Genomic DNA, 14,870 nt, shown 5'->3' on the forward strand with positions numbered 1-14,870 from the left:
TTACTTGTGGCTTATCAGAAGTTAGCCTTGGCAAATACCAGTGCTTGTATGCAGCTCACCACAGCTGGCTGTTGTCCACAAAAGGATAAAGCCCCCAACTTGGGTTGGGAACCCACCTTGGGTGAGAAGCGTGACGAGTCGAGTTAGGAAATTATTTAGTTTTCTGATTTATCCTTGATATTTTTACATGTGTATCTGTGTTTCTCGATGTTGTCTTTGTAATCATCTCAAAGTAGTCTGGGATGGGGGCCCTTTCTCCACTTCTCCACGCTCCTGCTAAAGTGCAGGCATGATCTGATGAATGGGTAGGGCAGGCTTCTTACCCTTTCACTCCTCCATCCACCCTGAGGCCATGAGTTGTGTACTTATCCTCAGAGTGGGTGCTGGTGTCTTTACACCTGATCAGCAGGAGTTCAGTCAGGAGTTCAGGGGGGCAGTTCACCTTGTAAGACCACAGTGAAACATCACAATGAAGATTCTGTTCAAAGTCAGGTTTTTTTACTGTCATCCATCCTGTTGTTTTCCTATGATGTTACTTTAGGGTTGGGGGTTGATGTGAACAGATTCCAATCCCTCATACAGTTTTTGTGCTGACGCAGACCTCCCTACCCACATGGGTGATGGTGATCACATACTGTCGACATTAAAAATTATATCTTTGGGGCGCCTGGGTGGCTCACTGGGGTAAGGGTCTAACTCTTGATTTGGGCTCAGGTCATGATCTCAGGGTTGTGAGATTGAGCCCCGCATCAGGCTCCCCATTGGGCATGGAGCCTGCTTAGGATTCTCTCTCTCCTTCTCCCTCTGCATCCCCCCCCCACGTGCTTTTTCTCTTAAGAAGAATTATATCTTTATTTAATTGGCATTTATTGTGCTGTCTCTTATTAGTAAGAGATGTTGCTTCATTGTTTCATGTTTATGAATTAATTATTTGTTTATTAATGAGCTGGATCAGTTTTCCATGTTTGTTTACTTATCGTATTTCCTCTTTTCGGAATTGTCCATGGTCTTGTGTCTGAATAATATACTGACCCACACGAAATCGCCATCATTGTTGGTCAGGATGGTCCAGTATTGACAATTTCATATGGTTCATCCTAATGTCTTTAGGATTTCTGTGTTTTTCATAATTTAGCAACATTTTTTCTAGTTATAAAGTGTTTCACTTTCTATAAAAATTCTTCATAAATATGAAAATATAGAAAATGGAAATGCGTAATACCACAAAATCATCTCTTACCATTTTGGTGTAGTTTTTTCCCCTCCTTCCTTCTTCCTTCCACCTTTTTCTTTTTTCTTTTCTTTTCCTTTACTTTTCTTTCTTCTTCTTTTCTCTCTTCTTTCTTTCTTACTTTCTCCCACAGAATTACAGAAGTCTCTTGATAGAACTGTTCTAGGCATAAATGAATTATTATATGTGAACTAGTATATACACTAGCTATTATTATTATAAAGTTTTTATCCCAGCTTGATATTTTATCAGCTGTACTTCCTATGCTGTTAAATATCCTTCAAAAATGTGTTTTGTAAGCCTATTGAATCTTCTGCCATGTAATTATGCTGTAACTTAGCAAGCTGTTTTCTTTCATTGGACATTTTGTTTTCTTTTATGTCTTAGTCTGTAGCTCTGTTTCATGAAGCATAGGAATTTCTGTAAGGGATTTTGTGTATGTGACATAAGTAGGTCAGATAATACAGTTATTTAAAAATTTCTTGGTAAATGTGACAAGTCTAGAATGTCTGGAAGACATTTACTTGTCACTTTCTCCAGCAACATGTGAGAGCCCCCTTCTTATGATAGTCTCAGCTAGCACTGGGGGGGGTTTATTCTTGATAATTTGACAGCGACCTATTACTATAGGTCTTTGTTTTCATTTGGACATTTTTAGATGGTTATTAACCATAAATTTTTCTTCTTTTGTGATTAATCAACATCCTCTGTATATTTTACTGGAGTTTTCATTTTTTTTATTAGAAGTACTTTTATTTGGTAAAATTTATTCATCTTTTTCATTTTTAGTATTTGTAACTAAATACTAATAAGGGAAAAAATACCATACTTGTGGGGCCCCTGGGTGGCGCAGTCGTTAAGCGTCTGCCTTCGGCTCAGGGCGTGATCCGTCGTTCTGGGATCGAGCCCCACATCAGGCTGCTCCGCTATGAGCCTGCTTCTTCCTCTCCCACTCCCCCTGCTTGTGTTCCCTCTCTCGCTGGCTGTCTCTGTCAAATAAATAAATAAAATCTTTAAAAAAAAAATACCATACTTGTATGTGTATAGAGAAAAATTAGAATGTATACTTGACAAGATATTCATAATGATTTTCTTTAGGTAGTGAAATTTTGGATAATTTTAGTTCTCTATTTTATATTTACCGCTTTTCTCTGATTATTCTATAATAGATAATTTTTTTATTTTTTAAAAAAGATTTATTTATTTAAAAAAGAGAGAGATGGAGAGTGGGCAGGTGGAGTGGCAGAGGAACAGACAGACTCTCCACTGAGCAGGAAGCCTGCCATGCGGCTCGATCCCAGGACCCTGAGATTATGACCTGAATTGAAATCAAGAGTTAGACGCTTGGGGTGCCTGGGTGGCACAGCTGTTAAGCGTCTGCCTTCGGCTCAGGGCGTGATCCCGGCATTGTGGGATTGAGCCCCACATCAGGCTCCTCCGCTATGAGCCTGCTTCTTCCTCTCCCACTCCCCCTGCTTGTGTTCCCTCTATAGCTGGCTGTCTCTCTCTGTCAAATAAATAAATAAAATCTTTAAAAAAAAAAAAAAAGAGTTAGATGCTTAATCGACTGAGCCACTTAGTCACCCCTATAATAGATATTTTTCTTAACAGAACAAAGAAATTTGGGCTTTTGTGAACAAGGGCTAGCTCCCTGGACACATGCTTCTGGCCTCTCCTACAAAGGTCCCACATAAACCTGAAAGCACCCTGGTTGCCCTTTCCCATGCGCCCAGCCCCTGCCCAGCGCCTGGGGCTTATCAGAGCAGTGGGAGAACGTGTGAGGTATGGCAATAAGGTGTACTCTTGTTTTTCTTTTTTCCCCTGGCGTGTCCAGATTGCTATGGGATGGACAAAGAAGAAGAGAACCACTATGTTTCACAGCTCAGGGAAGTCTACAGCAGCTGCGACACCACAGGGACAGGCTTTCTGGACCGGGAGGAACTGACCCAGCTCTGCCTCAAGCTTCATCTGGAAAAGCAGCTGCCCATCCTTCTGCAAACACTTCTTGGAAATGACCACTTTGCCAGGGTGGGTATTTGACTTCATTCTTACAAAGAAAAGCACAGAGTACTGTAGTTAGCTGCAGGCATTTGGGAAATATCAGTGGACTACTAGGAACTGGAACACTGCTTTTCCTTCTGAGGACCTCCATATTGAAGCAAGAATTTCCTTCAGATTACTTTTTTTGAAAGCATAGTAACTTCCAGAGGTTTGGTTTGGTATTTCCAGAAAGATGTTTCAGAGATTTGTTAGGTGTCGGGGGTGGGGGTGGAAGGTTGGTATGGGTGGGTGGCAGGTGGTTCACAAAAACCCGAGGATCTGTGGGCCACTGACACACTGGGTCACTGAGAGACAGGTAACTTCCAAGTACCTTGACGGCAGATTGTCTAGTAAAATTACACAGCTTTAAATTCATTCTAGCAGCTGGACAAAGTGACTGCACACCACTGTTGCAGGAACAAAGGGTACCTATGTTCAGAGTTGTCCTGTGATTTCATCTCAGCCAGATAGAAAGTACTCTATCTCTGCTCCTTTTCACTGGGAAATTCAAAGTCATCTAGAACCTAGACCACAACTTGCTTTCCTGACAGAAACACTTTCAGCACCTCAAACTTGACCTTATTTCTTTTTTTTTTTAATAATAATTTTTTCTTATTATGTTAGTCACCATACAGTACATCCCTGGTTTTTGATGTAAAGTTTGATGATTCATTAGTTGCGTATAACACCCAGTGCACCATGCAATACGTGCCCTCCTTAATACCCATCACCAGTCTATCCCATTCCCCCAACCCCCTCCCCTCTGAAGCCCTCATTTGTTTCTCATAGTCCATAGTCCCTCATGCTTCATTCCCCCTTCTGATTACCCCCCTTTCTTTATCCCTTTCTTCCCCTACTGATCTTCCTAGTTCTTATGTTCCATAGATGAGAGAAATCATATGATAGTTGTCTTTCTCTGCTTGACTTATTTCACTTAGCATTATCTCCTCCAGTGCCACCCATGTTGCAGCAAATGTTGAGAACTCGTTCTTTCTGATAGCTGAGTAATATTCCATTGTATATATGGACCACAACTTCTTAATCCAGTCATCTGTTGAAGGGCATCTCGGCTCCTTCCACAATTTAGCTATTGTGGACAATGCTGCTATGACCATTGGGGTGCATATGGCCCTCCTCTTCCCTACATCCGTATCTTTGTGGTAAATACCCAGTAGTGCAATGGCTGGGTCATAGGGTAGCTCAATTTTTAACTTTTACCTTGTACTTATTTCTTAAATGTGTTTAGACATTAACTTGTGCGGTTAAAACAGCATTGGCCATCTTTGAAGGAAAAGCATTTTTTCCCCACAGAAATCAATAAAACTATTTTTATTTCAAATGAGAAAAAAAATCCAGCCAGCAGATTTTCCTGAATTGGCTCTTGGACAAAAACAAATGAAGAGAAACAAGAAAAAACCCTCACTGCTGGCACTGTGAAATGTACCTCTTGTTACTTCCCAAAGCACCAACTGTCCTGTGTTCTTAATGCCTGTCAGTAGGGTACTGTTACTCCCTCTTAGGGAGCTGTGCCTCAATTAATATGACCACATCCATTCTGTTTCTTTTTATTCTGTTCCTCTCTCTTGGTTGTGTTGTTTTTTTAATGGACTTAAGAATCAGGTGTATTTTTTAAATATATTTTTTAAGATTTTATTTATTTATTTGAGAGAGAATGAGAGCTGAGAGAGAAAGAGAGCACACACAGAGGGAGAGGGAGAAAGAGAAGCAGACTCCTCACTGAACAGGGAGCCCGATGTAGGCTCGATCCCAGGACCCTGGGATCATGACCTGAGCTGAAGGCAGACAGTCAACTGACTGAGCCACCCAGGAGCCCCAGGTGTATTTTTTTTTAAAGATTTATTTTTTTATTTGAGGGGGGAGGGGCAGAGGGAGAGAGAAAGAGAGTCAAGCAGACTCTGCGCTGAGCACAGAGCTCATGCAGGGTTTGATCTCACAGCCCTGAGATCAGGATCTGAGCTGAAACCAAGAGTCGGCCACTTACCTGACTGCACCCAGCAGCCCCAAATCAGGTGTATTGTTTTTATAATGTTCTGTCCCCTCTCTCTGTCTTTTTTTTTTTTTTTTTAGGTTTTATTTTTATTTATTTGAGGGAGAGAGAGCACGAGTGGGGAGGAAGAACAGAGGGAGAGGGACAGACTGACCCCGTGCCAAACACTAACTCCCAACACAGGGCCCAGTATCATGACCCCGAGATCATGACCTGAGCTGAAATCAAGAGTTGGATGCCCGACTCACTGAGCCACCCAGGTGCCCTGATAATGTCCTAGCCCCTCTTGATATCACCTGGAACTGTATTTGAGACCCAGAGGAACAGAGGGCACGTTTGTGAAAATCAACACTCTGGCTATTCAAGCAATATAAACACATGATCTGGTTTTCTTGATTATTTTTGACAGTTGAGAAAATCAAAACCAAAAGAATAACTTTTGGGTTTACATTCAGATGGGAGGTTCTGCTGATTGAACAAATCACATCATTCCCGAGCTTTACCCCACTTTATATGTTGTATGTGCAGAAGTGGTATAACATGTATTTATTTTTTATTAACATATAATGTATTATTTGTTTCAGGGGTACAGGTCTATGATTCATCAGTCTTACACAATGCACAGTGCTCACCACAGCACATACCCTCCCCAGTGTCCATCACCCAGCCACTCCATCCCCCCATCCCCCTCCCCCCCAGCAACTGTGATATAACATTTAGAAACATCAAATTGGGGCACCTGAGTGGCTCAGTCAGTTAAGCATCTGCCTTCGGCTCAGGCATGGGATGGAGCCCTGCACTGGCCTTCCTTCTCAGTGGGAGTCTGCTTCTCCCTCTGCCTCACCCCCCCCACCGGCTTGTGCTCTCTGTCCCTTACTTTGTCTCTCTCGCTCTCTCAGATAAATAAATAAAATCTTTAAAAAAAAATAGAAACATCAAATTATGATAGGAAAAAGTTAATATTGGAACATCAGTAAAGAGAAAAATCAACTTGGGTTTGAGGTTTCTGGCCTCCCCCACGTCATGTGGATCCCCAAAAACAGTTCCTCTGAGTTATAATCCTTCTGGGAGGCTTAAAGTTTCTCCACACTTTTATTGGGAGGTATGTTAGAAGGAAGGACAGACACTCATAAGCAGTGACTGGAGCCTGACCTTTTCGGGTTAACAGTGGCTCGTGGCAAAGCTCTGTGCATGTCCATCCATCTTTCTGTCTGTGCCAACTCCATTCTCTTACAGCCATGATTTCTGTTTCCAAAAAGCAAGTCAGATGTTGGGTACATTAAGAAATAGCTCTGCTTCCATTAGTGCTCTTGAGTCTGACCTGAAGTTGTCCCTCCTTCCCTCTCTGTAACATTTCAAGAGCAGTGCCCACACCAGCTGATGCCTCTAGGAGCCTGCTTTTGTCTCCCTCCACCCCACACTTTATACCACCTCCTCTGGGATGGTGACCATGGTAGATTATTTCTGCTTTTAGAGTTTTTACTGCTCCTCTGCTTCGTCCCACAGACAGGGCATAGCTCACACAGCCAGCGTTTAGGTGAAACATTCTGTAGACGTTTTAGGGGAAGCTGGTGTCAAGCCAGAAATATTCAGTAGTCGTCACCATTTTTTACAACAGAAACCAAATGGTGGAAATTTCAGGAGTTTTCAGAGAAAATCAAGAGAAATCCTTTATCCAGGAGAATTGATTGGCTTTTCATTTCAAATATCCCACATCCAGTTTCCTTGTAGTTACTAACATATGTGACATCATGTAAATGTTAGTCATTGATACTTCAATCGAGGACAAAAATGAAGAACAATATTATACACAGTATTAATTTGAATGAACAAAGTAATGATTAAATGTGTTGCGGGTATGCTCATTTTTAATTCCTATTTCCTGTTAAAGAAACATTATTGGGGCGCGTGGGTGGCGCAGTCGTTAAGCGTCTGCCTTCGGCTCAGGGCGTGATCCCGGCGTTATGGGATCGAGCCCCACATTGGGCTCCTCCGCTGGGAGCCTGCTTCTTCCTCTCCCACTCCCCTGCTTGTGTTCCCTCTCTCGCTGGCTGTCTCTCTGTCACATAAATAAATAAAATCTTAAAAAAAAAAAAAGAAAGAAACATTATCACGGTCTGGTTTCAAGCCAGAAATTAATGTGGCCTAAGATTCCTATGGAGTGTGGGAAATTTCCATGTGCATTTTTGTTATGTTCTTATGTTCTCTTGTTTCTTTATCAGTGGCAAGGACCTTACCTTTAGTATTTTAAATTTGGTCAGAAAGAGAATTTTACTGTCAAAAAAATAATTATTTTTTTGAATTGAAATATAGTTGACATACGATGTTGTATTAGTTTCAGGTGTACAACATAGTGACTAGACAGTCTGTATGTTATGCTGTGCTCACCACAGGTGTGGCTACCGTCTGTCACCATACATGGCTACAGTATCATTGATTGTCTTCTCTGTGCTGTGCCTTTTATCCTCGTGATTTATTCATTCCATAGCTGGAAGCCTATATCTCCCACTCCCCTTCAACATTTTGTCCATTTATGGGCCTGGTTTGCCTTTTTTTTTTTTTTTTAAAGGTTTTATTTATTTGTCAGAGGGAGAGAGAGAGAGAGCACAAGCAGAGGGAGAAGCAGGCTCCCCACAGAGCAAGAAGCCCAATGTCGGACTTGATCCCAGGACCCCAGGATCATGACCTGAGCTGAAGGCAGACGCTCAATCAACTGAGCCACTCAGGCGTCCCTGGTTTTGCTTTTTGTTTGTTTTTTCATGTATTTTTTAGATTCTATTTTTTAGATGACCGTAAGTGAAATCATATAGCATGTGTCTTTCTGTGACTTACTTTACTTAATATAATATCCTCTGGGTCCATCCGTGTTGTCACAGATGACAAGATCTCATCCTTTCTTATGGCTGAGCAGTATTCCTTTGTAGACGTATACCACATTTTCCTTATCCATTCGTCTTTTGACAGACACTGGGGCTTCTTCTGTATCTTTGCTATTGTAAATAATGCTGCAGTAAACATAGGGGTGCGTGTACTTGAAACAATAATTCTTAACATAGTGTTCCTGAAAATAATTTTCAAGTTGAATGATTCTCAATCACAGGGTCCAGCCTCTTTATTTGTGATGAGTGAGTCTGAGATTATACAGAGGTGATGGTGTATCCTCTTTGGTGAAGCACCTGAGTACTGTGGGTTTGTCCTCCCCCTTTCTTGAGCTATGAAGGAAGAAAACACGGAAACGCAAGCACAGTCAGAATAGTATCAGATAGGGACGCCTGGGTGGCTCAGTTGGTTAAGCGTCTGCTTTTGGCTGAGGTCATGAGCCCAGGGTCCTCGGCTCAATCCCCACAGCAGGTTTCCTGCTCAGTGGGGGTCTGCTTCTCCCTCTCCCTGTCCTTCTGCCCCTCCCCCTGCTCATGCTCTCTCTCACTATCTCTGTCTCTCTCAAGTAAATAAAATCTTTAAAAAATGGCGACACACTTGGCCATCAGATCCCACTACTGTTTGATGGTTGGAAGAAAGTCAGCTGATAAGTATTATCAAAGACACAAAAGAAATCAGAGATTAGATCAAAATTTTAATTTCATTTTGCTTCCATGTATTCAACAAGTATTTTTGAGCACTTAGTTTGTGCTGTGCAACGTGCAGAAGCTAGGGATGTGATAATCAAAGAAATACAGTGTTTATCTTCATGTGGAATGAAATCTATGCAAGATATTCATTCTACTATTGATTCAAATAGCAAAAGAGTAGAAGCAGCCTTTTATTTATGAGATTGGTTAAGCAAATTCTGATAGATCCATCTGATGAAATTTTATGGGATTCTAGGAAAGTATGAACAGGCTTCAGACATTCTGGTAGTGGCAGGTTAGCCAACTCAGGCCAACCGTCCAGTGAGGGCTACTAAAAAAAGAAGAACAAAATCATAAAAACAAAGATCTTGAAAATGGCAAAGAGCAAACATGTCAGTGAAGAATTACCAGCCTAAAAATCTGTAAGTCACACAGTGAGAGAGGTTTGGCCCAGCACACAAAACCCCGTTAGTGCTGAGAAACTGTGACATTGATGTGGTCTTTGGGACCTCAGAGGGCCAGGGAAATCTATGTCAAAACACAGGTTCAGGGGCGCCTGGGTGGCTCAGTCGGTTAGGCATCTGCCTTTGGCTCAGGTCGTGATCCTGGGGTCCTGAGATCGAGCCCCTCATCGGGCTTGCTGCTCAGCAGGAAGCCCGCTTCTCCCTCTCTCACTCCCCTTGCCTGTGTTCCCTCTCTTGCTGTCTCTCTGTCAAATAAAGAAATAAAAATCTTAAAAAAAAAAAAAGAAGTGTACACTCAATGACTATCCCATAATGAGCACACCTGAGTAACCAGCATCCTGCATCCCTCTCCATGTGCCTTGCAGTCCTTCTGTCACTAAGGCTACCACTGTCCTGACACTAACACCATAGATTTGCTTTGCCTGTTTCTGACCTTTATAGAATGGAAATACACAGTACATGGTCATTGTGTACTCTCTGACTTCCTTTACTCAGTATTCTGTCTGTGAAATATGGTTCATCTTGTCTCTGTTGTCTTCCATCATCGTATTTCATTTTTTGATTATATTATAATTTACTTACCCATTCCATTTATGGACATCTTGGTCATTTCTCCTGTTCTTCCCGTAAATTGTTTATCTGCTTGAAAAAAGCCTATTGAAAGTCAAATACAAACATTTCAGATAATCGAACTATAAAGAGTTTAGCACCAGCATACTTAAGAAAAATGCAATTCTAAACCATGTACTTCAAATAGATAGAAAATTATCCCAGACAGGAGGTCAGAAATACAAGAACAAATGAAAAACAAAGCAGTAAATATTTGGATAATTGTTAATGAACATTGATTATATAAAACAAAAAATAATATTTTGTGGGGGTTTAAAATAGAGCAAATTAAAGTATATGGCAACTCATAAGAAAGGCATGAAAGGAGTATAGTAGATGAAATGAAAGTGTTACATAGGCTTATTGTCACAGAAGAGGATAAAAGTATTGACTAATAGTAAGCTTTGATAAGCTGAGGATGTGCGTTGTAATTTTTAGGATAAATGGTCAGAGAAAGGAAATAGACTGTGTAACTTCTAACTTTTAATAAAGGGAAAATGAAGTCCTAAAAAAAAAAAAAGTCAGTAAATCTAAAGAGAGGAAACCAGGGAGAAAACACAAGCAGGTTGGATTGAAAGCACACAATAGAATAGTAGATTTAAATCTGAATATATCAGTAATTATGTTAAATGTAAATAGACCAAATAGTTAAAAGATAAAGCTTTCATAAACAACGCCTGACATATTATGGCTATAAAAAATTGACACTATTAAAATTTGATGAAAAGATATATCATGTAAATACTAACCAAAAGAAAGCTAGTCTTTATGGTAAAAAACATTACTGAAGTAAAGAAGGCTAGCATTTTAGAGTGATAAAAGATTCAGTTCACCAAGAGGATTTAAATGCACATTCTGTGACCCACCAATCCCATTCTTTGGCATATACTCCTAAGCAACTCCCAAGGACACACGTACAATACCGTTGAAAGCATTTTCTTAAATGGCCAGCCACTGGAAACAATGGGAATATCCATCAGTAGGAGAATGGATTAATAAATTTTTGCACTGGGGCTCCTGGGTGGCTCAGTCGTTAAGCATCTGCCTTCGGCTCAGGGCGTGATCCCGGGGTGCTGGGATAGAGCCCCACGTCAGGCTCCTCCGCTGGGGACCTGCTTCTTCCTCTTCCACTCCCCCTGCTTGTGTTCCCTCTCTTGCTGGCTGTCTCTCTCTCTGTCAAATAAATAAATAAAATCTTTTTTAAAAAATAAATTTTTGCACAGTTAAACAGTGGAATACTATACAGCAGAGAAAATGCATTATACATGGCCACTTGAATGGATATTAGAGAAGTAAGTCTAAGAAGCGGGACATAAAAGAATATATGCATATGATTCCATTTAGACCAAATTTGAAAGGAGGCAAAACTAAACCATATTGTGCTGGGATGCATACAAAAGAGGGAAAAAGCAAAGATGTTAATACCATAAAAGTCAGAGTAGGGGGCAGGGAATTTAATTAGGAAAGGAGCCGTCGTGGAGGAACCTCTAAGGTGCTGGTATTATTTCCATTTCTTGGTGGGGTGGTGATAGCCTGCATATTTTCTTTATGTACATTCATGTTTTATGATCCCCCTTTTGGGTACTATTTTCTAATTATTAAAATTGGTAATAGGGGTTTTTTGGTGATTAGTTTGTGGCTCACTTTTACGTTTCTTGTTATATTTTTTTATTTAAGACAAATCTTAAGTGAATATTAGAAAAAATGAAATGAATGTTTTCAGAGCTAAAGGCAACAATAAGATGTTTCCATCTCAGAATAAAAACAAAAGGCTAAGATATTATGTAGCGATCTGTTGTAAGTAGCGCTGCCCTCTTTTCTTATACTCACCAGGTCACCTTTGAGGAACTTAAGGAAGGTCTTGTGGCAGTGTTGTCATCAAACGCTGGTGCTGGCCCCTTGGATGGAGACAGTTCTTTGGAGTCAAGTAAGAGGATTTCCTCCTCTCACTTCAAGTGTTGTTGTTGTTTTTTTCCCATTATTTATCTGTTACCTTCTGGGCTGTGATATTCAGATTGAAGAATATAGCAAGTCTGAGAACTAAATTGTAACTGCACGCCCTTACTGTCAGCCTGTGTGGACTGGGACAGGACTTGGGGTTTTTTTCTTCTTCTGTTTCCTTATTTGTGCGGTAGTGTTGGAAAGGAGAAGCCCTGTTGTTTTCCTTTACACATAGCACTTCTGGTCACCAGATATGTGGTAGTCTGTCCCACACCAGGCAATTCTCCACCTTCTGGATGTCCTCCATTGTAACTCAGTGCTGACATTGCCTACCTCCAGGTAGCCTCAGATTCTACAGGTAAGGGCTCAATCCCGTTATATGGTCCTCATTTCACATGTCAGTCACAGGTCCAAGTTGTCGCCTACGCTTCTGATTGGCTATAAATCAGAGTTGCCCACAACTCCTTCCTCAGGATCCATGAATTCACAGGAGGAGCTCCTAGAACTCAGGGAAACAGTTTACTCACTAGATCACCAGTTTATTATAAAAGGATGTAAGTCAGGAACAGCCAGGTGGAAGAGGGCACAGGGCAAGGTATGGGGAAAGGATGCAGAGCTTCCATGCCCTCTCCAGGCACGCCATTCTCCTCCAGTGTCTGTGTGTTCACCCCAGAACCTCTCGGAACCCCATCCTGTTGTGTTTTTATGCAGGCTTCATTACATAGGCGTGATTGATCAAATCATTGGCTATTGGTGATTGAACTCAACCTCCAGCCCCTCCCCCTTCCCTGGAGGTCAGGGTAAGGGTGAACATTCTAACCCTCTAATCACATGGTTGGGTCCTTTGGCAACCAGCCCCCATCCTTAAGGGCTTTCCAGAAGTCACCTCATTAACATAAACTCAGGTTTGGTTGCTCTTGTCACTTAGGAAATTCCAGGGGTTTTAGGAGCTCTGGGCCAGGGATGCGATGAAGAGCAAATATGTATTTATCATAAATCACAGTATCACAAGTGTCAGATAATACCGTGTGCTGTCCTTACAGCATGGGCCGTTGGCAAGACAAAGTAGATTTAGAACAGTCGAAGTTCCAAGAATTGAAAGCTCAGTGCAGACACGGAAACATCTAGACCCCTGAGGTTGGAAGAGCAGGTGGGATGCCAGCAGCTAGAGACTGACGTCGCTGTAGCTTTTGTCAGACAGTAGTGTTGTGCTGATAGGCCTAACTGGACTCCTGTTTTGGGAGTGGGGCTGGTGCGACAAAGATAGCATGTCCAAGTGGAAGTGGTGTCCTGAGGGGGGATGTCGCCTGGCTTTGGTCATGGTCGGGAGGAGGAGGGAGGGTGTGGAGAACGGTCCAGTCGGGGGCATGTAGATTGTGGGGTGAGGGTCAGAAGATGCTGACAGACGTTGTCGTTAGTGTCTGCTCCATCAGACTTGAGGCTGTGAGTGGCAGCCATGCTTCAGACCCATCTTGGCTGTCTCCGATGAGTACTGGGCAGGTGAGTGAAATGGGGCACGGGCCAGTGTGTTTGAGGTTGGAGGCGTGGTATTGATGAGCACATTGAGGAGGGAGCTCTTTCCCTCAGCCCCGGGGCAGGCTTCTGCCACGGCTGGTCCTTGGTCTGGAGCAGGTGCACGACTGGGTAGCAGGGATAACAGTGTGGGAGGGCTTGGGGCAGGGGAGTGGGAAGTGGGAAGATGAGAGCTCACATCGATTGTCTTCAGTGTGCCAGACTCCCAGAGATCTGCAGCATTATCATGCCCGTTCTTCAAATGAGGAACTGAGGCTTGATGTGTGAAGGGGTTTTTTTGTCCAAGATCCCACAGCTAGTAAGTGATGACCAAGAGGTCACAATTTTCCAGTTGTAAGCTCTGGGCCCTTGTATACGCAGTGTAGACGGAACTCACTCCTTCCACTGGCTTCTGAAGGCTGCGGAGCACCTGGGTATAGTGCAGGGAACCCTGCCCTGGGAGGAGCAGACCAGGGGTGGGAACCATTTGCAGGACCCTCAGGGCATTCTCTGGCTGTTTTGTCTGACACTTTTCTTCCCCAAGAGGTGACGAAGGCCACTGGCCTTTATGAACACAGAATTTGGGAATGGGGCCCGTGATGGTGTACAGGAATGGAAAGGTGCCCGGTGTCCCTGACACTGCATGTGCCCCTCCCATGCTAGAGAATGCATGGAACTTCTAAACGTAAAACTGGATCTGTGCATGTCACTCATTTCCTCCAAGGAGAAAGGAGCTATTTGAGGACTTGTGGGTTGTTTCCACCTATTCTATTTTTTCGTTTTCTTTGGCTTTTTCTTTTCTTTTGAATTTCAAAGCTTTCCTCGATTAAATGGTCATATGTGTGGCCTGAGACTCCTCCCCTCGTGCCCGCCTAAGGAGGGGGGCATCAGAGCCCCTCTGAGTTTTCTGTGCTTGGTTTCCTACATGTGCCCCAGCTTCCCATCTCCTGCCTGATGGGACTTTCCCTCTTCCTAAACCAGCTCAAGGTGGACGATTCTTCCTCCGCCCACGTTAACCAGCCTGCGGCCTCTCTGTAAGTGGGACCCACGGTCAGATGCGACAACAGCCTGTCTTCACCGGTCCTCACTTACCCTTTTGATAGCTCTCTGGGGGGGGCCTTTTCCCATGTTTGTAGCTTCCCCCTTCTGAACGCCGCTGGGTCTGCTCACAGGTTCAGTTTTCTCTCTGCTGACTTGGATACTTTGGCCTCCTCTTCAGCACATCACATGCCTGTTGTCCCAGAGTGACTGGTATAGTGTCCCTGATTCCCTCCAAGTGTCCCAGTGAGGTGAGAAATGCTGTATTCGCCCTGCATATTGTCAGCCAATTAAATGTCATGCTGTCACTTCACAGTCCGTACATCCCATGTGGAACTTGACGTCTTCCTCCCTCAACCCCAGTGTCTGTCTGCCACTGGTATCACCGTGCTTCCAATTGGCCAGGCTGTACCCAGCCCCCTCCTCTGATGTGGTCCCAAGGGCAGGGGCTCTGGCCT

The 14,870-nt window shown here is 42.9% G+C and overlaps 1 protein-coding gene across 2 annotated transcripts in view; it reads left to right on the forward strand.

Moving 5' to 3' along the window:
* Positions 1-14,870, forward strand: part of NINL (ninein like) — a 168,895-nt gene that overhangs the window by 86,893 nt on the left and 67,132 nt on the right. For both annotated transcript variants that reach the window (XM_040620946.1, XM_040620947.1), the window contains exons 2-3: positions 3,066-3,259; positions 11,755-11,848. In XM_040620946.1, coding sequence (XP_040476880.1) covers positions 3,077-3,259; positions 11,755-11,848 — 277 coding nt within the window. In that variant the 5' untranslated portion in view covers positions 3,066-3,076. The remainder of the gene's footprint in view (positions 1-3,065; positions 3,260-11,754; positions 11,849-14,870) is intronic.

Source organism: Ursus maritimus, unplaced genomic scaffold, assembly GCF_017311325.1.
Source record: "Ursus maritimus isolate PB19 unplaced genomic scaffold, ASM1731132v1 scaffold_38, whole genome shotgun sequence".
In the NCBI taxonomy this organism is placed as follows: domain Eukaryota; kingdom Metazoa; phylum Chordata; class Mammalia; order Carnivora; family Ursidae; genus Ursus; species Ursus maritimus.